At 35.3% G+C, this 27,028-nt stretch overlaps 2 protein-coding genes across 4 annotated transcripts; both read left to right on the top strand.

Annotated features, from left to right (window-relative positions):
• Positions 1 to 727: 727 nt before the first annotated feature.
• LOC129265883 (actin-histidine N-methyltransferase-like) lies at positions 728 to 11,620 on the top strand. Its single transcript, XM_064102347.1, has 5 exons — positions 728 to 2,540; positions 2,776 to 2,871; positions 3,765 to 3,907; positions 4,764 to 4,839; positions 11,341 to 11,620. Exons 1-5 carry the CDS (start codon positions 2,441 to 2,443, stop codon positions 11,505 to 11,507), a joined length of 582 nt encoding a protein of 193 aa, XP_063958417.1. The 5' UTR covers positions 728 to 2,440; the 3' UTR covers positions 11,508 to 11,620.
• LOC129264669 (actin-histidine N-methyltransferase-like) lies at positions 11,558 to 27,028 on the top strand. 3 transcript variants are annotated; one of them, XM_064102345.1, is made up of 10 exons: positions 11,558 to 11,620; positions 15,399 to 15,509; positions 16,258 to 16,338; positions 16,860 to 16,924; positions 17,417 to 17,472; positions 18,064 to 18,178; positions 18,338 to 18,579; positions 19,179 to 19,267; positions 20,823 to 20,983; positions 22,349 to 27,028. In XM_064102345.1, the coding sequence occupies exons 1-10, from the start codon at positions 11,611 to 11,613 to the stop codon at positions 23,027 to 23,029; spliced, it is 1,611 nt and encodes a 536-aa protein (XP_063958415.1). In that variant the 5' UTR covers positions 11,558 to 11,610; the 3' UTR covers positions 23,030 to 27,028. The 3 variants fall into 3 exon arrangements, with proteins under 3 accessions (XP_063958415.1, XP_063958416.1, XP_063958414.1); XM_064102346.1 differs by lacking the exon at positions 11,558 to 11,620 and adding an exon at positions 13,530 to 13,616; XM_064102344.1 differs by lacking the exon at positions 11,558 to 11,620 and having other exon boundaries at positions 14,605 to 15,509.

The following is a 27,028-nucleotide window of genomic DNA, read 5'->3' as shown; positions in this document are numbered from 1 at the left end:
GGGTGACAGTGGTATTGACATATTATATAATGTTACCATGGTAACACGATTTCCGACACATGTAAAAAAATGTCATGTATTTGTCTTTACCTCGAGACCAATGTGTGAGCCAAATTTCATTAGAATTGGTTGAAAACTAATCAAGTAGTTGGAACCAATATATTTTTACCCAATTTGGGGCTTATAATATGTTGTAACCATGGCAACATAACTTCCAACACACACAAAATATGTGTCTCTCACACCTTTACCTCTCACTCAATGTGTGAACCAAATTCCAAGAGAATTGGTTGAAAATTTATGAAGAAATTAAAACTGAAAGTATTTTACCAATTTTTTGTCATGTAATATGCCGTTACCATGGCAACATGATTTCTAACACACAAAATAGGTTTTTGAGCTAGGGGAAGCAATCGCAATTCCAACACCAACGCCAACACCGGACTTGAAGTCATCCAATGTGTGTACCAAATTTCTTGTTTAATCACATCTGAATTAAGCACAAAAGGGGCGATTCTAGACTGAAAGTCAAAGTTATTATCATTATTTCGGGAGGGAGGGGTGGTGCTTGAAAAACATGAGACGTTGATATATTAAATTATAATATTATTCTAAGGAAAATGTCCTATCCTAAAAAAATAAACACAATAACTTTTATGCTTAGGCCTAGCTTTGCTTATAAAAATAAGGGAAATATTTACGATAATTATATTTTTTAATATTGAAAGAATACATCTTAGGCTATCCAATGACACAAAAATTATTTCGAAACTCCAAGTAAAACTCAATATATCATCAAAATTACAAAGGGCATAATTATAAAAAATAATCCTAAAATTACCCTTAAGTCACTTATTGCAGAAAGCCGCAGGTTATGTCTTGATTTTAATCACGACATAAATTTATGTCATTCAAATGGATTTATGTCATGATGTTATGTCGTGATTTATGACATAAAGCTTTATGCAACGGATTTATGTCAATATTTGTGTTTATGTCATGATTTATGCTGTATGACATAAATCGTGACATAAATCATGACATAAATCAATACATAAACTTTTTTGCAACAGGGCCCAGGGACATCAACCCTCGGCAATTTGTTTACATAACTTTCTTTGTCTCCGTCATGTATTGCACAATCTTGAGAAGCACATGTTTGGAAATCTGATATTCTTGTGGTGGTGGGGGGGGGGGGGGTACGAGATTGCAGCCCTTTTCATTCTGTTTTGGTTTGGCTGCCACATGGCCTCTCTCACTGTGTGGAGAAATTAGGTCAGGTAAAATTTGCAAAGACGTGGATAAGTTCATTTCAATTAGAGGCCGTGCAAGGCTAGGCATTCATGATGGATGATGGAAATTGCCAGTTTTGGTTCTGGTAGGCCTTTTTGTCATGAATCTGTGTTACTGATACGAACGCTTAACAATTCAATGACCTTTATGACTTATATCATTATTTTGTATGAATAATTTTAAGTCTTTTTTAAAAAGTGTCATTTAAATAACTTTCAGTCAAATATGTACGAAGGATATTTGTTCAACTTCATAACATTTGCAGGTACCTATATTGTATGATAAAATAAATTACCTCAGAATTGTACAAATTCAGAACTTTCTTTTTCTTTTACATTGTCTTTAGACACGAATACAGATCTTTCTAGATTAATTTAGCAAATGGGCTATAACACTAAATAGTAAACACGCAAAGCTCACGTCAACCAAGTATCAAACATTCAAACTTGGATTAATTCATGGAGGTTCTACCTCCATGATTTAATCTGAATAGGTCTGTATTAGGTCCATGAATCAACTCAGATATCGTTCAAGCATCAAAATCAATCTATCATCACAACACTAAAATCATAAACAATAACTTCGAAGAAACAATGCGAAGGTCAAACCAGGGAAGTGTTATACTTCCCTGGTATATGCTAGCTACCGTGTATATGTGTATATATATACACACACACACATACACACACACACAAACGCAAAAAAGCCGCGAAATAGCTCCAGAAATTGTAGCCCTGGAAAGTGGAAAAAGAGCCCTGGAAAATGAAAAAGTAGCCCTGGAAAATTTTTAAGTTTCTCCAAAAAGAGCCCTGGAAAGAAAAAAAGTAATTTTTTGGTTGATATGAAGATATCCATATACAACAAAAAGTACTAAGTGCATGTACAATACATGAGAATAACCTTGGAACAAATCGCTCTTTTCAAGAAAATAGAGAAATATACAATAATTAGATTAGTAAGGGAAAGTGGGTAAGTTTAAGGGAAAATTTGAAGGAAAAACTACTGGAAGCCAGATGGATGGCATTCCAAATATTTGAGGCTGCTTATGTGAAATTGTGAATTGAAAAAAAACCAAAAAACATATAGGCCTACTCTGTTGAGTCTGTTTCCTCATGTCTTTAGGTTTTCTTCAGGGTACAGAAGCAAGATGGGACGAAAAAGTAAGCGAAAAACTAATCCTGGTCCGGATGAAGTGTCTAAAGCGGATAGGAAAGAACTGATTAAACTGTGTGGACAAGTTATCGACCGTAAGTAATGCACCAATCATGGGTTTTGGTTGTTGAATCATCAGTTAATCTAATACAGTAATAGAAATTATGGAGTTCATTATTTTAAACATAAGCGAAAGTGATGTATGCGATTATTTTGCTGTAATCAGGTTGACTATGTTATATGTCCCTTCATTTGCAATATCTGGGGATACACCATTTCTCAGTTTTCTTACACTTATTTGAAAAAATATTTTCCCTATTTTTCTTTCAGTGGCTGCCACTCCAATCCCACCAACTACTGGTGAACAATGGGAAGAATTCCTACAGATCCACAACGTGATTGAAAAGATACGCAAAAGACAGAATGGTGAGTTCCAGCCAAAAATAGATTGTGGTAATTGCAGGAAAAATATGTTTATCCCTTCTGTATATTTTTTTGTATTGTGTTTAAGAGAAAGTTTAAGTATGTATCAGAAATCCAAGAGTGGAAGAAGACAAGAGTTGGTTAGTGTTAGCTCAGATATTCAGCCTTGTCTATAGATCCAGATTGATCCAGAGTTTGTCCTGATCATTTAAGAATATAAATTAGATTTGAGAGTTATTTAAAATATTTTTCATGTAAAGATGAGTTAAACTAGTATACAAATATTACAGATTAAAAAAAATATATAGTGTAGATTAGTTGAAATCATTACTTTTTATAGGGCCTTTGCCCCTCAGAAATATTGGTGAATGTAAAATGTCAGGTGAGTGAGCTTTTTTCTTTTGACCCACAGCTGATAACAGACTCAAATAATAAGTAAAACAATTGAATAAAATGATATTTGGAAACATGATAATCATCTTTGCTCTTTCTTATTTTGAATGTTCAAATGATATGTGTGTCAAACAAATCATTACATTACAAATAATATTATGACTGTTGAGGGAGGCTTATCAAGTTTTGGTTGCCGACCTCGCCACACCCGGGTTGCTTGTGAAGAGTCCCTTCATACGGGCGTCTGATCTGAGCTCATTTTCACAATGCTTTCTTGCAGCCTGGAATATTTGATTACTTTACCTTCCCTGTCTATCAAAATAACAACTGACTTATTCCAAACTTGCAGAAAGGTAATCTTATCATAATCTCCACTATACTATCTCATAGACCAGTATATTTCTTTACTTTATCTTCTTTAAATTAAGGATTGCTAAACTTGTGATGAAAATGTTAAGAAATTTTCAAATGCATTTTATGCTTCATGTTCTTTCATGTGGCAGGTGAGCCAAATCATCAGTCAAAGAGAGAAGAGCACTTTGAAGCATTCTTCAAGTGGCTCAATGAGAATGGAGTTTCATCAGATTCTGTAAAAATTGCCAAGTTTGATCAGGGGTATGGTCTCCAAGCTACAAAGGATATCAAGGTAAGGGTATACATGGCTTTGTCATTCTGGTAATCAGATGATTTTGTCAATATGTTAAAAGCTGTAGGACTTGGTATGATCAAATTGAATATGATTCAAATATTGATCAGGCCTTGTTAGCACCAATGCATCAAGTTTGCATAGTCATCTGTTAATCATGTGTAGTGCACATTAAAATATTTTAGCCATTATGTTACTAGGAATATCTGCTTCAGAGTTATAACCAATCTATCAATTAGAAATTCCCAATGAGGCAAGGTGTCCTATATATTTTTTCTTTTTACCATTTCCCACATGATCCTATATGACTATTACAAGGTATAAAAGTAAAATATTGCTATTTTGCTATATTTTCATATCACATTTATTATTATATATGATAAAACTTTTCGGGCTGGCCGTTACGCAAGGCAGTAAATTGAACACTTGGGAGTGATATCTCCTCCTTACTTTTCTTTCTGTTTTTCAGCGTTTCTCTCAAGTTAAAAAGGAGACCTTTTTTTGGGGGGGGGGGTTGCCCAAAAATAGGGAGGCCGGGGCCGGCTCAACCCCCCTTGAATCCACGCCTGCATGATCATGATTGTGAGAATCAGAGACAGATCACATAATTCATCCTTATGACGACTTCAATTTCTAGTATGATGGTTGTAATTTTAATCTGCTTATTTGATATTTTTTTCTTATCTTTGCCAACAGTTTTATAATCAAATTTGATTTTCTTTCATTTATGCCAAAGAAGGTTAGCACTTCTGTACAAGTAAATAGAGTTTTTTTTGAGCTATCATAAGAATTTCAACATCCCACCAAATGATATGTAACATTCAGTGCATTATTATTTCCTTTTTTACACCTAAAGAGTGATGAGCAACTATTGAACATTCCAAGGAAAGTCATGATAACTGATCAGAATGCGTTAGAGTCACACACAATAGGTAGGCTGTAGTCGAGTGGTCTTGTTATATTTACTACCAGAGCAGTTTGGTGAATTATCGGTCTAATACCACTTGGTCTACTTATCAGTTCGTCTAACTTTACATAGTCTAAACCGATTTTGTCTACAACCAGTTCGTCTAATATCTAATTCATCTAATCCCCACTTCGTCTAATGAGCAGTTGGGCTAAAACCATTTAGTCTAATTTCCGGTTGGTCTAACACTACTGGTCTACTTTCCACTTCGGCTAATTTTCATTTTGTCATGTGGTCTAATTATCCTTTGGTCCAATTTACACTTGGTCTAATTTCTATTGTCTAATTTCCACTTGGTCTAATATCCAATTGGTCTAAAGACCACTTGGTCTAATAGCTAAATGGTCCATTGACCAGTTGGGCTAATCATCAATTGGTCCAATTTTCATTTCGTCTAATAATCGTTTGGTCTCATTCACACTTGGTCTAATGTCTATTTAGTCTAATATGAAATCATTCATTCTGATTTATTTGATCTAAAATTAACAAATATGGTCATGGATAAATAAATATATGATAGAGGGCACTTTAAACGACGAGAATTTTGGCCATGCTCCGGCATTTTTTAAATTTTACATTTAATCTACTCTGGGCCTATATCTTGGGTTTATTTACTGGATTTAGTTACATCATACGTTGGACATACCAACTGGAATAATTTTCACGTTTTTGGACGTAATACTGACAAGGAATTCAACTATGCCCAGAACTCAGAAAAGCAAAGGACAGGACGCAGTCTCAAAGGGTGAATCGCGTGCCTTACCAACGCCGAGAACTGATGGAGCGTCTTCACTCAATGATGACCCTTCAGATGCTGATGTAGCCACTGGTCAGGCAACCATTGACCAACAAAAGGATTCCCGCCCTTTGAACACGATACGGATGCAAGTGGACACGGCCCTTAATGAAGAACATCGTGCTGAATTGGTAGAGGCCGTCGTTGAAGCAATAAAGGATCAAGTTACACAAGACATCTATTCTTCTATTCATCTTGACTTAAACAGCAAAAGGATGAGATAAGCTCCCTACGAAGGTCAGTGAACTGAATTACCTTCAAAAGCAAGTGACTGATCTTCAGGGCCTTCGTAAGGAGCAGGAACAATACTCTTGGTGAAACTTTTTACGTTTTCATGGGTTTCCGGAAAGTTCTCATGAGGATACTGATCAGCTGATCATCGATACAGTTCATTCGAAAATTCACATCAAACTCCATCCAGTCCATATCGATCGCAGTCACCGTGTAACTCCGAGATCCTGGGATAAATCAAAACCATGACCGATCATCAAGTTTTCTCGCTATAATAACACTCGCTACGCCATCTTTCGTGCACGTTCCAAGATGAGAGGTTCGAATATACATTCACGAAGACCTGACCTCCACTCGCCAAGCCATTGTGAATGAACTCAGATCAAAGGTAAAGGTCAAGAAAATTTGGACTCTGGATGGAAGAATCACGGTACTAACGGATGATAACAAGAAAGTCTCTGTCTCTTCCAAAGGTGACGTAGAGAAGTTTAGCTAGACACTTTTCATTTCTACAGATTCATGAACATGTCTGGTTAACTCACTAATGCCTGTTAAATTCCCTTGTGTATTTTGCAGTAAATCTGTGCGCTCCAATCAGAATGCAGTTTTATGTGTAAATTGGAATAATTGGAGCCACACTACTTGTGGAAATATCACCAATAATATATACAAATAATGAATGTTTATGAGTGCAATGGACAAAATACTTCATGAGGTGAAAGATGAAAAGATCCATTCAACTCTGCTACACCTCGTTGAATGGATCATTATTTCATCTTTAACCGAATGAAGTATTCTGTCCATTGCACGAATGAAAAACATTCATTATTTGGTTTATATGACCCCTAAAGATTGACTTTTTTTCATATGAAATTTATGAATTTCGATGCCAAACATGCTCATGCAGTGCGAGTTTGGTCTGTTGATTGTTACGTCATTACAACATGCGCACTGCTGGTGCCTGAGCTGCAGTCTCGGTACGCGCGTGCAATGGACAAAATCGTATGAATCCAAAATTGCATGATGAATGGATCCAAAATTGCACGGTTGATGACGTCATTGCAAAATGGGCTGAATGAACGATATCAAAGAACCAATCAATTCTACAGATGGGCATTTTCACGGTAACTGACATTACACGGCACAATGTTTTCACACCTTTCATTGTGTGTATCTCTAAAACAACAAATGATGGGAGTTTGCTTTTGATAGAGTTAATAAAGTGAACCTTGCTGTATATTCTGATACTAAGTTTTCCTATGTAACCACATTTTTTTACGCATCAGCAAGCAAAAATGTGTCGGTAACTGACATTACGCAAAAGGACATGCAATTTCAGGGTGTTCATTAAAATTGAAATATCTCATGTCCCTGAGTAGATAGAGTAATAATTTGAATATGTAAATATACCTCCGTTACTAGGTTAAGATGTGTCAAAATATTAAACAATTCGTTTTTGTCTTTTGGGGACTATGATAATTTTTCCACAACCATGCTGGTAACTGACATTACGGTAACTGACATTACACTTAATTTGCCATAGAGATAACACATGGAAGTCAAATGTGTGGAATCATTGCATTGTATCTTCTGTGCAGGGCTTCACATGAAAGTGAGCTTGATGTGGAAGTATACCCGAGTTTTTAGGAACATTTCAATGAAAAAACTTTTTCTTTTTCTTAATTCCTTTCTTTGATTTGAACATTTTTATCATTACTTGTCGGTAACTGACAATATACACATTAACATTTACCGGTGCTATATGATTTTCAAAGGCATAATTTTCTTGGTACTTATATGTAAGGCTTTTTAAAATCATAAAAGTCTCATAATACTTCACATTTTTAATTATCCAAAGATAAGAAATGTATGTTTTACTTACTCGGGGGGGGGGGGGGGGGGTGGGGTCATAGCAGCTACATGTTTTCCTATAGTAATTTAATATTGCATTGACTGTACACATGGATTTTTCTGATTATACACCCATAATATATTCATCAGTTTTATATTGACTTTTTAAACCTTTTCCTTCTCCAACCTCCCCCTCCCCTCAAAAAAGGCAAAATTAATAAGGGTCTCCTCCCCTAGGCTACATGTACCCCTCCCATGAATCTCATGCAGCCATGTAGTTTTATTGATTTCTATTCTGGTCAGTGCAAGCAATGCTTGTTCATATCTGTCCGATTTCAATTCTCTTCATAATTTGTTTAATCATTTTCTTTGCTAATTTCTTTTATAAGCTGTCAACAAAAAATAAACTCCAGCTTCTAAACTGAAACTGAACTATTTGTAAATTTGAAGAAAAAAAAACAGTTTTAGTAGATCCATGCAACATTGATCAGAACTGTCAAATTTCACTTTTCATCTATACTTGTAAACCAAAAACAAAATTGTATCACACATCCACACTACTAACAGGTATAAAAACCAGGAATTTACTTTTAGCGAGGCAATGCTCAAAAGAATCCTAGAAACTAAAAAAGGGACCCTGGAAATCCCTTTCGTCACAATGTTAAGCTTAAAAAATGTTGCAGATTTAGGCAATAGGTTGGGGAAAGTACCCCCTACCCCCCCCCCCCCCCCCCCGAAAACCAAACAAAAAATTGTCTGATACAAACAATTAGGTACTTGGTAAGTGCATGTACAAAACAATTTCATAGTAATTTTTTTTGCACGATGGGAATGCAACTTCCTTCATAATTTCATATAGTATTCCTTGTGAACTATACCTTTTAAAAGTCAATAGCAAGCTCCTTCTGGTGTGACTTTTAAAGTGAAAGACTTAAATAACAAGTATACAACATTTCTTCACCATAAAATTTACCACATATTTGCATTTCAATATTGGTAACCAACGTTTTATCATGGTAACTGACATTACATCTCGGTAACTGACATTACATTTTCCACTTGGTAACTGACATTACATAGATTTAATGGTACCCTATGGCTTCATTGTTAATTGGTAATCTTTAATTTTGGTGTAGAAGGGAGGGGTGTTACCTAAAGAGGAAATCTACCAAGTTTCATATAATATATCCTCTTTTCCAGGAAATGAGAAAAAAAAGTTCATGTTTTCGGTAACTGACATTACATACCATATCACATACTTCATCAATGTTTTTTTATCAGATGAATGAATTACTGGTGTTTCTTTCTGTGGGATTTTAAAAAGTGTTATAATAGCAAGCTAAATCACAGGCAAAAACATCATGATCAAACCTGTTCTTTAAAAATCTGTCAAAACAAAATATGTATCAAAATACTATTTTCAACACTAATTTGTATCCATACTTTGGCAGCCATTTTGAAATAAAAAATGGCTGCCAGAGTCGGAAAAAAAATTTGTCTCAGAAACTTCAGGTCTTGTTTTATTAAAAAACATAAAGCATTTGACATGAATATCAACTTGATTTTTTTGCCTCTGTGTCCATCTGTGGTGAAAATGCCCAGATGACTGGATTTGTACACTGTATGTTTCAGCAACTGCCATTTGATTTTCAGGGAACTGAAGCTGACACTTCTTCACATGAAAATGTTGACTTTTATGTTAATTAAATTGTCACACCAGGCACTGTACCTTGTAACTTTCCTAAAGACAGAGGAATCAAGGTCACACATTTGAATATTAGGAGTTTAAGAAATAAGCGAGATGATATTGATCTATTTCTACAAAATAATCCATATGATATTCTTTCTCTCTCAGAAACATGGCTATGTAATAACTGCCCTACAAATATGTTCAATATAGATGGATTCAAATTTGAAAGAAAGGATAGAGTAAATGTAAAGACCCTTAGAGGTGGAGTTGGTTGGTACATTAAAGAAGGTCTTGTGTATGTCAGGAGATATGATCTGGAAATTGATGAACTAGAAATAATGTGGATTGAGTTAAAGATAAAAAATTGAATACCATATTTTGTCGGTTTATTGTTGTGCAATATACGGAAAACGCTCGAAAAGCAATGTAAAGAAGAATTCAAACGGTTCAAAATAAATGTGCAAAACTTCTCTTAAATGCTGATCACTATGCATCCAGATCTGTTTGTTGAACAAATTGAAATGGCAGTCAATGGAACAGAGAATCAAATACCAGCAATGTGTTACAGTATATAAGATCCTGAACGGATTAGCACCCCCATATTTTGACCCTTTGATTAACAAACGAACAGTTTTTATGCCACACGCTATGCAAGTAATTGTCCTTTACTCGTACCAACACCTAGCACAGATTACATGAAGAAATCTCTTTCATATTCTGGCAGTCAAGCATTTAATAATCTTCCTTGTTCAGTGCAGATGAGCCTTTCACTTAATTTTTTAAACGAACATGTCGTCTGTTGAGTCATACTTGGTGATCTTATACTGAAAGCACCCGGATTCAATCTGGTGATATGGGGGGGGGGGGGGGTGAGGTACTCTTTGATTCAACTATGATTATATTATGCAGTAGATTTTAAATTGTTATTCTTTTTAATTGTTACATTTGATTAAACTATGTATTCTATTATTGAAACTCTGAAAAATTGTAATCTTAAATATTCTTATCGTAATGATGTATTTGACTACTAAATTCATTTTTATTGATTTATCTTTGTATGTTTTTATGTCTTTTATCATTCCCAGGGCCCTCTTGTAAATCAGTTTACGTAACTGAAGGGGCTACCCTGGTAAAAGAAAACTGAAATAAATAAAATACACCATGCATCTGTTAATACATGTCACCAGGATCCGGAGGGGTAGAGCCGGGGTAGGGCTGGTGGAGGGCGCAAACCTCTCCGTGAAGGACTACCTATGACAAGATAGTCACTCATCAAATTAATTATTCTAATCAAATATAATTCTTATAATTAGGCCTATATCAATTATACCTATGATGCTGACAATTATATTATACTCATAATCATTACATCACCACATGCTTGCGGATTCTAATTATTGGGTAAATAATAAGTTGGGGACCTTGTAGCTTTAAAGGTCGAATGGTGGGGGTTTCATCAGAATAACATTATTATGAAGAAAGGAACAAAAATGAAATTATAATGTAATTGATTGTGTGGATACGTATCTGGTAAACATGTTTATGCCTCTTTTATAATCATTGTTATGCACCATTACGGACGATACTTGAACTTGATGGTAAATAAGCAAATAGTTATGCAGTTTGGGGGATTCCAAAAGTTACAAAGCCATTAGATCATGTAATTTTGTTTTGGAATATTTTGTTAGTCATTCATCTTATCTTCTCATTCTGTTTTTTGTTCTACTGCTTGGATGGGGGGGAGGGGGCAACAGGTGCGATCCCTAAGATTATGAATGATGACCCCAACAAAATACTTGAAAGAAATTGCAGTTTTGTATGTGGTAGCAAGATAAAATTTTATTTGATGTATGTTTCTTTTCACCCTTTTCTATCTTTTCGTTTTGACGGGAGCGCAGATTTTCCGACGAGCCTCAGATATGCCGACGGGAGCGCAGATTTGCCAACCGACAATATCCTTTTTTGTCCTTTTTTTTCTTTCCTTCTCTTCTTTTTTCTTTCCTCTTTTTCCCTTCATTTTTCCGAAGGGAGTGCAGATTTGCCGACGGTACTTCAAATTTGCTGACGGGAGTGCAGATTTTCCAACGGTATGAAGAGTAGTGGGGGTGTCGCACCCCCCTTTAAGCTATAGCCCTGCCAGTGATAAGTTACATCAGAATAACCGGATTATGAAGACAAGTACAAAGGTTCTCCTTGCTCAATTCAATGTACTAATAATAGATTATGGGTAACGTAAACGTTTTAAAAAAATATCTTTTTGAGTCACCGAGGAGACACCACGCATTAATATGGACGATGCTTGAACTTGTCTTCTTGTTTTTCTGCATGCTTCTTCCTCTTTCTCCTCCTCCTCCACTTCCTCTTCTACTTTTTCTTCATCAACTTTTTTTAAATGTAGGGCTTCTTCATTCAAACTCTATCATTCTCATTTCCACTTACTTTATTTTTCGCTTGTTATTTTTTTTTTCAAGATTTCACAAAGTTCAGTTTATGTAACTGTACCAGATCTAGATCCTCGATGATATACTGGCAATTAAGCCTGGTTTTACAGACTTTCTCATGAAATCAGTGTTTACTGCAACTACTGGAATTTCTCTTTAAGAAAATGGATAGGCCTAATATGGCCTAGAGCAGACAACATGCAATGCAATATTAAATTTCTACACTGTTCAGGTTCAAAAATGAAAAAGAAAAATACAAATAACATGATAAACTGTATGTATGATGGCCTAATGGGAATAGCCCAACAAACCATTATCCCAAATGGAAATTAGACCAAGTGGAAATTAGCCGAAATGGAAATTAGTCCAACTGCACATTAGACCAACTGCAATATAGACCAAATGAATGATAGACCAAGTGAGGATTAGATGAACTGGTATTAGACCAACTAGTATTAGACTAACCGACAATTAGACGAACTAGTATTAGACCAAATGCAATTAAACCAAATGAAAATTAGACCAAGAGATGATTAGCCCAACTGGGCATTAGACCCAATGGCTATTAGACCAAGTGGTCATTAGACCAATTGGCTATTCAAGTGGTTATTAGACTAATTGGCTATTAGACCAAGTGGTAATTAGACCAAATGAGAATTGGATTAAGTGGGTTTAGCCCGAATGTTGCTGGCCCATCTGAAGATTAGACCAACTATCCATAAACCAAACAATTGTAGGGACAGTGATTTTCTGATTCTAAAAATTGGTTTTTGAAAAAAATGGAGGGGGGGGGGCTGAAGCCCCCTCCCCACTTCCGCGGCCCCTGATGTGTACATGAAAAGTTGACAATTTCGTTTACATAGAAAATCAATGCGCAACGAATAGCAATGTCAAAATGCTCGCGCAGGTCAAAATTTGTATCTGCCACTGTACTAACAACGCTTTAAAATCTATTGTAATCGAAGAGATATGAGCACAAAAACTCTTTAAAGAAACATATTTAACATGAATATATCCTCACCTTTCACATTATTAGCATTATTTTGCGGTTGAATGAGATTTTATCAATAATTTCGGGACTTATTGAACATCGTTTTGAGCGTTTAACGACTTTCGCCTATCCGCCATTTTGGATATGAGGAGTACTGCGATCACGATGTTATGACCGATCGCAGAGGGCAGCAACACACAGCCTGGTCTCTGCCTTTATGCGGACGTGAATGTAATTTTGATATGATTGGGTGATGGAGTTGAGTGCAGTCACGATGTGTGGATTGTCATGGTTGTAGCGAAGTGAGATCGTGTTTTTTGGCCAGTTGATATTTGTATTTCGTTGAGGATATGGGAGTAATTTCTTTTGCTATTCTGTGCATTTTGAGGAAAAATATGTTTTCTGTGATTTTTCGTTTGAAAAGCCACTTCCCGTTTCAAAAGGCCGATATCGTGAATTCCATCCATTTTCCGTGATCGCAGAAAATCACTGTCCCTGCAATTTTGACCAGATACCCCAAAACCAACAATAAGTTGCCAGGAAAGGTTCTGTGTAAATAGCTGAAACAATAATTTGGTCTTCCAAAAGAAAAAAGAAAGAAAAAACACTGTTGATCTCAAAGAGTAACTCTACTGGATACCTGGCAGCCTGCTTCCCACTGGTATTGTGCCTAATAATGAAGAATGAAATGGTAGATTTTCATATTGATCTACATTGGCTACATGCAACCCAGGTGTAATAAGTGAGTACACGATAGCATTTAATATTCTTTTTTTTTTTCTGTTTTTATTTATTCAAAGAAAAGTGTTACATATCAATTGTTTAAAAAAACAAAGCAAAGACAATTGCAAAAGCAAAAGAAAAAAAATTTGGTGCAGTTTTAAAGACGAGATAAAATATGTAACATCAACCTTCAGTATCATATCACAAATCAAACCTACATTAACTGAAATGTTGCCTTAATTTCCCCTTAGTGCCATTCTGGATTCTGTCTCTTTCATTTATTCTTTGCACTGCATACTGGAAGCAACAACCATAGCTTAAGCTGTGATAGGAAGTTCATTTCACAGTCAGTAGGCAGGTCCCAAAAAAGTGGCTTCTTTCATCCAAGTGATATTCATGACTTGAGAAGTTTTGCATATTTAATGAGCTTGATGCGGACCAAAACACCTCTTTTCATTCTGTCATTGCTGCTTTAATTGTGCATCGAATTTCATGATTCTGGTATCATTGTAAAGAAGAAGAATCATTCTTTCAGGTCATGTGTTTGAATTTATACAAAGATTTTGTAATATAGGTTTAAATTTTGATCTAAAATATGCTACAAAATATTTATTTTCACCTGACAAAAGCTGCTATTTTCACACTTTATTTTTGTTTGAGCCCAAATGATTTTTATATCATGATAAAGCTGAATATGTATGCTTTAAAATGGTATAGGTTTCAAAATAAGAATTGGTTTAATCGGGTCAAGATCACACTTTTCATAAAGCAGCTTGAAAACAAGAATACTGCACTCTGATTGGTCAAAGGGACCACACACTGGCAAATTCCAACGGTTCCACTTCCTGGCTTCATGGGAAGGTCACACTTCCCATGTGGTAATCTCCTCAAACTACCCGCGCCTGTTGCTCTGTGAACCTTATCCAGCCAATCAGAACTCTGGATTTCATGCAAGTGCAAAATTTCAGAAATCTCGTCTTGTACCTTGGTGGGAAAAGCGTGATCTTGACCCGATTAAAAGGTGCCGCATATCAAGAGTGGCATTGTGAGAAAGTACAGAAGTTCAGCTTTATGGTGATATATATATTGTTGAGGCTCAAAATAAAAAGTTTTGCACAATTTGCAAAAGAAAACAGAGGAAGAAAATTCAGTAGTGAGGCACATTTTCAGGCTAGCAATTCACTTATTTATCAAACTATTGTATACAAAATAAATGACCATTGTGAAAGAATGACATTTACTCTATCTGATGGTGCAATAATATTTCATTTAACTAGAGGTTAAAACAGGTAAATTATTAGAGAAAGAAAATCTCACAAATCACGAGATTTTGCAAGGAGGAGGATTCAGCCACGAGATGATTTGGATGAATCTGGCCTTTTTGCTCATTAGCATAGGGACCTGCGGTCTGACTGTTCAGTGTAGAGCGTTGTGGCCCAGTGGATAAGTCTTCTGACTTTGAAACAGAGGGTTGTGGGTTCGAATCCCAGCCATGGCGTAATTTCCTTCAGCAGGAAATTTATCCACATTGTGCTGCACTCGACCCAGGTGAGGTAAATGGGTACCCGGTAGGATTAATTCCTTGAATGCATGAGCGCTGAAAGGCAGCTCAAGCTAAAGCCGGGGTAATAATAATATTGCACCTCGGAATAGAATATTTCTAGATAGATGGCGCTATATAAATGCCTATTATTATTATTTACTGAAATGTTTTCTGTAAGACCTGTAGGGGATGCGGAACTTAACTGGTATATTAGTAGATCAATTTCAGGCATCCTTTTGTGTTTTGTTATGTTTGCAGGGGAACTGGTTCGAGGAGATCGCCTTTTGAAAGGAATGCCCAATGTAGCTCTTGCTGTCTTCATTATCTCTGAGAAGTTGAAGCCTAACTCCTTCTGGAAGCCATACCTGGGTATCCTTTAGAAATGAAGCCTGCTTTGTGTTTCTATTTTTTTTTCAAGCATTGATTAAAATCCCTGGTAAACTTTGCAGTTACTTACTACTGTCAACCTAGCGGTAGTGAAGCTTTATTATTACTTTGAGTGTGATCTTCTATGGAACAGAAGTTTTTTTATTTCAAATTTAGGGAATTCTGGTCATATATTGAAAAATTTGGGGGAAAATGAATGATTAGAAACTTCTAATCTCTCTATTATTAACATGAAAAGCAATGACAATGTGAGGATTCCGAAATCATTGAAAAGATATGTAATGACCTATCAATATAATATGAGACACAAGTATGTATATATGGAACTGTACAAAACATTTATATTTCAATCATTGACTATTATGATGCCTTATGCACAACCTTTAATATAGAATATTTGACCCTTTTTTATCCAGAGAGAAAAATTGCACATGATATTCTAAGGCAGGAGTAGGGGAGATCGGGTACTGTTGTATTATCAATAGCAATAAATTGAGGGCAGTATTGCATAAATGTATTTTACAGGCGTTAAAGAAAATTACAATGTTTCAACTTACCCTGCGTTCCAACTAACCCCGATCTCCCCGACTACAAATTGCAAAAAGGTGATGGCAAATTCTTTGCCCAGTAAATACAGTTATATCTTGTTGAAAAATAATATGATGACATTGTTGTTTTCATTGCTGCTTTGAGTAAGGTAGTATTGTTAGCCTTGACCTTTGACCTGTAGATATTTTGCCTTCATCATACAACCTCCCTCTGTATTTCACACCTGATGACATAAAGCTATTTCAGGGGACTACGGTGTATGGTAAGACTAAAGATTCTTCCCGTTTTGCTTTTTTAAAAAAGTAAATCATATTATACTTCAATGCTTAAAACATCAGGTTTATATTTCTAAACCCTTTGAGATATGTTCCTGACACAATGGATTTACAAGTCCATGGTGGCCTAGAAAATAGTTCTATGCATCTCCTTTAAAAAAAGGGTTGGGAGTCGTTGATGTTTGTATGCATGGTGCACTCAAATCCATGTGATTAGAAGTACTGGTGATATGTGTAGCACTTTGAATTGTGAGAAAGCCATAAGTATATTTCAAAAAGAAAAATGAATACAATGGGTAGATAATGTCTTCCCCTTTTACATTTTGTTAGCCTTTGAATTCTGCATTTTTTTTTTGTCTTTAAAGTTGAACTTCATAGCCAATTCCCAAATATCAATTTAAAGAAGAAATCATGCAGAACATGGTGTTATTCGTTAATTGGCATGTTTACCAATGGAAAGCATTTTGATGTAACTTTAGATTAACTATGAGCCTCTCTTTCTATACAGGTGAATTCTTGAAGCAGTATAAAAACATTGCAAGGCAGTATGGGTACTTGTTTAAAATATTCAATGTAAGTCTCTTCTATCCTCATCATTTTTCTTTTATTATTCTTTTAATAATAATGATGATGATGATGACGACGACGACAACACCGACAACAACAACAACAATAAGGGATTATTCTAAAGCGCACAATTTTTTTTTTGTTCCTTTATTATAATGGTTGTGTATTTCATTGTCCACACATAAGCCTTACCAAAGCTTTTGTGATGGTTTTAAACTTGATTTTAAATGTTTCTTACATTTTTATAAAGAAAGAAGAAAGTCAAAAAGGGGCCTAAGCTTTCGATCCTAGCAGAATCTTCGTCGGAGGCAAAATAAAGATTTAGATTTTCCAATTTGATTCTTATTACATATAATGTTGATAGTGATGATGGTGATGATGATTAACAATGATGATAATGATGATAATAGATGGTGTTGATGATGATGATGATGACAATGGTAACCATGATCGTGTTGACAGTGACGTTTGTGTCCATTCTTGTCATTTCTTTTCCAGTTACCTGATAATAGTAAATTGCAGCTTCGAGAGCACTTCACATATGACTTCTATAGGTTAGTGCTTGGTGTATTTCTAGGTTTATGGATTTTAATCTTTACAGTTTATAACATGTACCTGAATTTGTTCCAACTACATTAAGAGGGTAACTCAATTCATAAGACTTATGCTTTCATTGAAAATTTTAAGGAGCATTCATTATTTAACAAAAATCAATGAAGGTGCATAGCTTCTGACTTCTTCATAAGAGATGCAACTAGGTGACGGTGACAATGATGATGATAATGATGGTGGTGATGTTGGTGATGATGCTGATGATGATTGTGGTGATGGTAATGATGGTGATGTTGGTGGTGATGGTGGTGAAGGTGATAATAAAGAAATTATATTGTCTTATCTATTGACTGTTGATGACAAAATGTATAGGAATAAGAAAATGACACAAAAAAGTCATTTCTTTGTGTGTGATCTCTATGGCCAGTTTCATGGAAAATACATTATGGGATCAAAACACAAATATTTCTTTATAGTAAGGTGGTATTTAATTAGAATTCACAGGTTTTTAATTTGGCCAGTGATCTAGTAATCTTCTTGTGGAAACAGCTCCAAGCATCTATGACATGCCACTTACAATTCCATTTGTGCAGATGGGCAGTTTCCACAGTGATGACCCGACAGAATCAGATACCAGCCAAGGATGGCAAGGGACTGTCTTTGAGTCTTATTCCATTGTGGGATATGTGTAACCATGCTAATGGCGAGGTAAGTAATCTCTATACCCTATCCATTTTCATGTTGTAACCAATATAGATCCTGCAGCATATATACCTGTATACTCCCACAACTGTCAAAGCTATAACATGAAGATGTGACTTAACTTCCTGTGAGATAAAGATGGCCACATCACATTCGTTTTTTCAGATGAAGACAGATTTTATTGAAGAAACAGATTCCTGTATCAACATGGCTCTCAGGGACTTTAACGTTGGGGAGCAGATCTTCATCTGCTACGGCCGTCGTTCCAGCTCTGACCTGCTGCTCTACAGCGGATTCATTTACCAGGACAACATCTTTGATGGCATGGCCATACAGCTAGGACTAAGCACCAGCGATAGACTGTATGCCATGAAATCACAGCTTTGTGCTGTAATGAAGCTTACGGTGTAAGTCATTTCCACACCACCTTATTATCTAGGGCCATGTTGCATAAAATGTCCAATTAATTGTAACTTCTTAGGAAAATAAGTTTGATTGGATGATGAGCAAGGATGCCAATGTGTTTGTGATGAAAATTACCATGGAAGTTGTGAATGTAATTTGGGGAAGGGCTCATTTCATGTGGTAAGAATCAAATATTCAGTCATGGAGCTTACCTTGAAAGTAATTTTGATAGCTTGATAATTGTATCATTAATTAATTTGATAAGAATTTAATTAACAACTAGTGACATGTATGATTATGATATTTTAAAAAATACTATTGAGTTTGCAATATTATTTTCTATCAGTTTTCAGCATTGTAGTGTATAGGGATATTTGATCTGTTTATTACAAGATTTTTGGAAGTATTTTTCCAAGCCATCATATTCAGAATGCTTTACTGACATTTGATTAACTCTTTTGAAGGAACATTATTTATTCTTTAGTCCAAACAATGGAATTGGATGATTTTCAATAACATTTTCCTACATGTACATTTATAGTAGAAGTCTTGTTGTCAGCAGTTTTGTTGATATATATTTTTTTCTTTTCTTGTTATTTAGACCTTCCCAGAACTACCATATTTCTTCGGGAAAGGTACCAGTATCTCTGGAGCTGTTGACGTTCTTGAGGATATTCTGCATGAATGATTGTAAGCTCTTATATTATATATAGACTACCTGCCCATATACCTATATACCTATTTTGAAGAAACCAAAAAGAACATTAGGGGAAGGTGGGGTAAGTTGAGCATAGGGGCAAGTTGAGCCACCAGCCCCAGGCCAAAAATGAATGAGTCAGATATTATGGTGGTGTCATGTATTGATGACCCATTACACAACCTTTAACCCCACCACATTGTTTTCACCTTTGAAACAAAAAGTACTTTTTTAGAGGGAAAAATACAAATTTCAGCAAAAAAAGTAAAAACGGGTGTGAAATAGATAAGTGTTTTTTACACACACACGTCTTTACATATAATAAAGACATAAGAACAATATTGTTAGTCCAGGTATGGACCTTCATTCTTGTCATAGTCTTTTACATGATGAATGCATAAGAAATGTGTGGATGTGAAATTATCGCGTTAAGTTCGGACTGGGGTAAGTTGAGCCAGCCAACATGGGGCAAGTTGAGCCATGGTAATTCTTATGGTAATGTAAATAAAAAAACAATCAAACCTTAAAAATCCATCGATATGCAGGCAGAAAAGAGCAAATTCACATGACAGTTCTTTTTACTTTTAGAGAATGTTAGTATTTATAGAGAATTAGCAAGTGAAAAGACTTTAAATGAAATATTGACATGCTGGTTCTTCCCTCATTCATTTTGTACATGTAGTTTTTGTGGCTCAACTTACCCTAGAAGGTGGCACAACTTACCCCACAGTGGCAAGTTGTGCCACTTGACATTGTTTTTTTCAAAGGTCACAACGACTTTCTGTGTGGGGGTAGAAAGTTGTATATAGGTGAAAAAGATTTCCCAAGAATCATATTTAAAGGCGAGGTACTTATTTCTACAATATCATTAGTCATATCAATTCTATCATGCAAAATGCAAAAAGTGTCACAACTTACCCCGCCTTCCCCTACTCATCTCTTTGTTCCAATTTTCATTGAGTTATACATGTATATTTAATGAGTGATATTCAAGAAACAAGCCCACCTTTTTTTAAAAATAATTTGATGTGATAAATTATCCTTACTGTTTTTGTTACAAGTGAGAGATACTCTATGTACATCTAAGAAAAATTAAATATTGGAGTTCATGTAATGACATGCAGAATAAAAAAAAATGGTTATATGACATCAGCTCACTTATTTACACATTATATGCATGCATATCAATAACCAATATATATTTGATTTTGTCTTCTGGACTTATGCTCATACTGGAGAACCTTTTTTTCTATTGACATGCATATTGCTGTTTCACATAAAAGAAGCAGAATTCATATTTCCATTAATTTACATTTTTAAACTGACTTCGACGACGTTACTACTTTTTTGCATGCCTTGTTGAATTTATCCAAACCAGCTAGAATTCTGGTGAAGTATACCAATTAAGAACATTGTTTGGGGTGTTTGTTGCTCCAATGGATCTGATAGATCACCCTTGGCATTAAACCGCTCAGGTTTGCTTAAATTTTGATGAAAGAAGCCAGAAATATTGTCCATGTAACTCCATTGCTTGTATCTTTTACACAGTGGAATTGAGAGACCGTCTACTGGGAGAGAACAGGACTAATGCTCTATACAACCTTGTAGATAGGAATAAGATTGTCAGTAAGCTGAATGAATTACGTACATGTGTTTACCTAGCCACAAGGATTACACTACTCCAGCGTCAGTACAAGACATCCATTCAGGTAGGATATGGACATGCAAAGGACGTGCAAAAATAACCTTCAAATTTTAGCTAGTTTCAAGTTTATTTATTTGTCGCTATATTATACTAAATGATTACTTCCAATTGATGATTGGAATTTTGAAATTTTAATCAAACCATATAGGTGATAAGACTTATTCCTCTTAACCCTAACTAGGCCGGGCTTTTTTGGCTGTTCTGTGGCCGGGGGGGGGGGGGGGGGGGGGGGTTGATTCAACCCCCCCCCTGAGATCTCGGCCGCCGATCGCGCGAGCGTCGCAAAAATTTGCATGCTGGTAGTGTGCGATGTAATCTACAAGGCTGTATGGTAAAATTTTCCAAAATAATGAGATTTTATTTTATATGAATTAATTATGCTAATTTATGCAGAAATCATACTTTATGCTTTAATTCACTAAATAAAGCTCCTAGAATGCTAATTTTTGGTAAAAATATTCTTTGTAGCAGTCTTAACAATGGCAATTGAAAAAAACTTTGGTTTAGAAATAAATTTCTTATGTATTTTATTGTTTTATGAATTTCTTATGTATTTCCTTGTTTTTCAACCTTTTGTTTTTCTTTGTTTTTTTCACCAGATTTATTGCACAACCTTTTTGAAGCATAATTATGCTAAAATAAATTGCTTTCAGCTGTTTAAAGTAAAAATAATCATATCTTTATGAATAAGATGAGAAAACTCAATTTGCATTGACTTTGTACACAAAATCACGTTTTGGAACAATTTTTGGTCTGACATGCACTTACAAAATGTTGCGTAACTTCGGAACAGCGTACCCTGGCATCGTAAATTTGGTCTCAAAAGATGCGCGAGACTTAAAAGTATAAATTCTGCGAGTGGCGCAGTCAAAAAATTTCGCGCGGCGGAATGATCGCAGAAAATGTTGAGGGGGGGGTTGATTCAACCCCCCCCCCCCCGGCCATTTTAGGGTTAAGTTGTTCACTGGGTGTTGTGGCTTGCAGCGTAAAAGGTTAAATCTCCCAATTTATATCCTTCAAATGGTGTGTAATAGGTCAATCCTCAGCTGTAAGTCTCTATAACTGGTTGATATATACTCTGATAGATGCCCAGTCACACACACTTGTACACACGCAGTTCAAATTCTCATAAAATAACACAGATATGAACTTACTTACGCTCAATTAAAGTACAGTTAGGTAATACAAACTTTACAATTTATGCTCATATTAGTAAATGTCTTGTATTAAAGAAAGTTTCCACAGACTTTTCCAAATTGTAAAGAGAGACAATGAAAGGGTGATGGAAAAGAAAAGATGAAAAATAATTCAATTAGGATAAGGGAAATGATTCACAATTTTTGTGCATACTGTATATTGATCATTTCAGGAAGACGAGGAGAAGTTGAAGGACGAGAAGCTCAGTGCTCGAGAGCGTACTGCCATAGAGCTCCTCCTGATTGAGAAGCGCACCCTTGAGAATGCTCTGGAACACTGCGCCTTCTGGAGAGAGAAAATCGAGGCTTTGCCTGAGGATGCAAGCTCCTTTCCAGCAGCACAGGAAGATGATGGAGATGTGGTAGATCGATGGGAGGACAGAGAGGAGGATGAAAGTAAGAATAGTGATGTGCAGACAGGGATGAAGGATGAACTTGCAGGTGTGAATGGGGTTCCTGGAGACAAGGATATTGCACTTGGTGATACCCAGAAGGTGGAAAATGGAGCCAACCCAGAGACGGAACCAGTAAATGGAGATGCAAAGGTAAATGGTGATGGACATGGTGATTCCATTATAAACAGTAAGGCTGACAGTGCGCGGACAGAGACCAATTCGCACATCCCAACTTCAAACAAAGGACGAGTCAAGAACTCTGATGCCATCACAAAGACCACACCCAATGGGAACATTAAGATGAATGGAGGCATAGACAGTAGGAGACAAGAGGCATCCAATGGCCATGCCAATGGTACAGAAGAAATACTTCCAGTTGAAGGTAGCTTGAAAAAAGGAAATGGTGCAATAAATGGTCACTCATTAATAGCTCCTACTAATGGATCTAAAGAGGAATAGAGGTAAAGCACAGCTATATAGAAAATATTTGTATATCTGCTTTGAGCAAGTGTATGATTTTTTTTAAACAAATGTGTAGAGATAAGATCAAGAAAATTATAATGTAAGTACACACCATGCGTTTATCTGAGTTTTATATACATCAGGGAATGGGAAGACTATCATGAGAAATGTTTATGTAAAAGTTATAGATAATTTTATTTTTTGTGTTCACAAGCATTTAGCTGTTCCAACATTTTGTGAATGTTGTGGATATACATACCATGCCTGCCAACCTCTCTAAGTCACAAGATGAAGATTTGTTTAAACGCAAGAGCTTTGTATAATTCATTTCTAATATTTCTACTTATATTAATGAATATAATAGGAATTTATAGTGCCATCTACTTTCTAGAAGTATTAAAATAGGGTAAGTGTTTGTTTGAATCAGTGTCATAAAGCTAAAGCCAGTATTGTTTATAAAGGATGCTGAAGCTGCAAAAAGGCCACTCAACGAAGGCCACTTTGTTTTGATGTGATGAAATTGGGCTATGAGCTGCTACAAGTTTGTACTTTCTGCAAGTTCAGAGTCCAGAGATAGCAAAACTATTTTGGAAAAATGCCTATTTCTCATTTCCTTCTTTAGAATGCTCCTCTGTACAATGATTGGTTGGCAAGTACTGTATGCTATAGTCAATGTAGAAATTAACATTCCAATTTAATTCATGTTCCATAATGTCATGCCCCCCATTTTGTTTCCTTCTGCGAAATACATTTCACATCATTTGTTATTAACAGTTCAATTTAATTTGTGTGCCATATTGCCATTCCCCCATTTTGTTTCCTTCTGCGAAATACATTTCACATCATTTGTTATTAACAGTTCAATTTAATTTGTGTGCCATATTGCCATTCCCCCATTTTGTTTCCTTCTGCGAAATTTATACATTTCACATCATTTGTTATTTCTTCCAGAGGAGTGCTTGCTTTCTGAAATTTACATGTTAAGTTGAGTTTTATCAGTTCGAGTCATTTTGAAATTTGGGCACCAGGGCAATTTTAGAAGACATTCCTCTTGATAATTTGACAGTTCAGCTTCATGCATATCCATTTCCAAGAAGTTTTCAAATTTGTGTGAAAAAAAATCGCTTCTACTTTGCTATACCTTTTTTGGTAAAATCAAGTAAATTCCATTTGAGACATTCCTTTGCTGATATAACAATAAGGCTTAGTTTATTTCAATTCTCAATCATTTGAAAATGTTTGATTCCAAAACATTTCTACTTTCATGTACCCTTCAGGTAAAATGAAGTAAAATTCCTTTTGACAATCCACCTTGATCAATTGCCATTGCCAACAAGTTTTTCAAATTTTTTTGTTGAAAAAAATGTACACACCAGTGTTGCTGGAGGACGATTATATGGCCTTGGTCCTGTTCTTGGTTTTTAGCTCATCCGGCCCAAAGGGCCAGATGAGCTTGTGGCATGGCGTCCGTCCACGATATCAAAATGCTTCTTCTTCGTCATTTCAAGTCCGATTTCAATTCTGTTAGCTTTTCGATAGCACTAGGTGTGGGATTCAAAACCTCTTCACCAAATTTCTACACAGAATTTTGAAATTTTGACGAGAAAATTTTTTATGCTAATATATGCAAAATAAATTTATGCGTATTCTAAAAATTCATATAAAATGCTTTTTCTCCTTCATTTGTTGACCGATTTTGATTTTTTTTCTTCCATCTGGTAGAGCTTCGTGAGGTCCACCAAACTTCTACCCAGAATTTTGAAAATGCTAATTTATGGGAAATTCATAAATCACAGAAAATGCCTCTTCTTTATTTGTTGACGGAATTTCAAAATTCTTTTCAGGTAAAAATCAATTTGAAATACATCTGAGACATTTCCTACGCCGAGTTGACAATTTTTTTTATCCCCCTTCCAATGTTTTTTTTTTTGTAAGTTCTAATGTTTATAATTTCTTCAAAACATTTCCATTATCATTTATGTACATTTGATGTTTTTCAAGAGCTCATGTTTTTTTTATATGTTGAAATTATTTCCTGTTTTAGTGTACAAGGCACACATGCCAACCTATGGAAATGAAAATCTGTATAGTGTAACCCGAAAACCGTATGTTGACCTGAAATGACCTTTTACCTTGTGACCTGAAATTACATTTGTCTATTTGCTTATACTTGAAAACCATTAAATGAGTTTTATAAATAAAGGACTTCTACTTTCAAAATTCACAATGTGTAACTTTGGCTATCATTTTAAGTTGATACCAGTTTATCGACCCTAATGACCTCTGACCTTGGTCTAGTAACCTGAAATTAAGCTCTGTGGTGGATGAAGAAAAGCCATAATGCTGTAATTTTGTTGAAAAAGCTGTAATAATTGCAGTAACAATGTAATGGTTTGCCATGTGAAGAGAATTATAAGTTTCACAAAAGGTGTGTGTTCTATTTACCCCTAAGTAATAAACTACCATGTATAATACTTGTTTTGGGTGAGCCCATGGCCAGCTCTTAGATGGTCAAGAAAATCTTTGTTTTATTAGTATGCATACAATTTGAATATTTTTATAAACTGCTCTATTACAGGAAAAGACATAACTTCTCATTGTGAAATATTTTTAACGGGTGTCTCTTGCATATTGACCTAATCTACTTTACATATCAACAATGAAGGCATGATCTTATTCTCCAAGATCATACTTTTCAAACAAAGGTTGATCTTGACAATCTGATTCTGAAAGCATAGGGCAATACTGACAAAGTTTTACAAACCAATTCGACATATGTCAAATGTAGTTAATACATGTAGTTGCATTTCATTGTTTGATTTTCATATTCAATATTTAGTGCTTGCCCTCAATTTTGCCAAATAAAAGATATATTTCTGCCCTTAACTCTCAGATACATAATAACAATACAGGTTAACAAAATCATATCCATCATCCTTGAATAAGAACTGTTTTCTTGAATTATTTTATAACCACTTGTATCAAGGAATGGAACCAGTAACCTGCTAGTATTACTATTAGGAACTGTACAACTCTATTGGTGTAAAGTGCAATGTAAAATTACCTCTTTGGAAAAGGGGAGTGTTGCACATCAGTCAAGCCGCCTCCAACGTCAGCCTCAGTCCACTTTTGATGTATGTGTATCACCAACTATAGGCAACTTGTCTGAAGTCTCTTGTCTCTCAGCAGAAATCCCAATACGAGGATACTATGTGTATTTTCATTGCAGCTTTCTTGCAGTCCCCATCGTTCTGTCTAAGTCGACTGTGATGATTTATAATGAAAATCTGCTTGTAGAAATACAAGAGAAGACTCTCTTTGTTTTGGCAAGGTCCCTTGGTAGACAGGTTTAAAAACAATGGAAGACAAAAGAGCATGCTCAATGCCTATTACATAACATATGTAGGATGTACAAATGTATGAGACACCTGTTCTACATGTTTTACATAATAGCAAAGAAGGGATGTTATTTTGTTTATCAGAGCCATTGTGCAGAGTACTGGTACACCGAGGAGTTTGTTTTTATTTGCTTCTTCATCCTTTTCACCATTTTTATAGTGAAATACCACTGATCAAATTGGCAACTTTAATTTTTTTTAAGAACAATGTTTATGCATACCATCTGAATGTATCCATATTAGTCTGTTTAGCGAGTGATTTAAATTCAATGGATGTTTCTTTCCTGGGTTCAACTATAATATGTATAGTAAGCTTTTGGGTGTTAAGAACCTGTGTTAAAAATTAAAATTGATTATAAAATTTTAATATATTTACCACAGGTCTGATCTATCAAACCCATGAAGGTTATTTTCAGGTCTCAAAATTCTATGTCTAGATAGAAGGCTAGATTATTAAACCTTTTGTAACAATGTAGGAATTTCAAATAACTTGTCTTTCTTTTCAGCCTTGGCTGTAATGGGGTATCACCGCTTGTGATCTGAAAACAAAGCAAAATGTATAGCATTTATGATACTGAATAAAGCATCATTGACACAA

Source organism: Lytechinus pictus, chromosome 7 (genome assembly GCF_037042905.1).
Source record: "Lytechinus pictus isolate F3 Inbred chromosome 7, Lp3.0, whole genome shotgun sequence".
NCBI classification, from domain to species: Eukaryota; Metazoa; Echinodermata; class Echinoidea; order Temnopleuroida; family Toxopneustidae; genus Lytechinus; species Lytechinus pictus.
Note: the sequence above shows the minus strand (reverse complement) of the source record. Positions and strands in the feature narration are given on the sequence as shown.

Excerpts from the sequence above, each read along its gene's own strand:
- LOC129265883 (XM_064102347.1), top strand. The coding sequence starts at position 2,441 with ATGGGACGAAAAAGTAAGCGAAAAACTAATCCTGGTCCGGATGAAGTG. Across the intron at positions 2,872-3,764 it reads GATACGCAAAAGACAGAATG|GTGAGCCAAATCATCAGTCA; the intron begins GTGAGTTCCAGC and ends TTCATGTGGCAG. Across the intron at positions 3,908-4,763 it reads AAGCTACAAAGGATATCAAG|AGTGATGAGCAACTATTGAA; the intron begins GTAAGGGTATAC and ends TTACACCTAAAG.
- LOC129264669 (XM_064102344.1), top strand. The coding sequence starts at position 15,266 with ATGGCGCTATATAAATGCCTATTATTATTATTTACTGAAATGTTTTCT. Across the intron at positions 17,473-18,063 it reads TTCACATATGACTTCTATAG|ATGGGCAGTTTCCACAGTGA; the intron begins GTTAGTGCTTGG and ends CCATTTGTGCAG. Across the intron at positions 20,984-22,348 it reads AGTACAAGACATCCATTCAG|GAAGACGAGGAGAAGTTGAA; the intron begins GTAGGATATGGA and ends TGATCATTTCAG.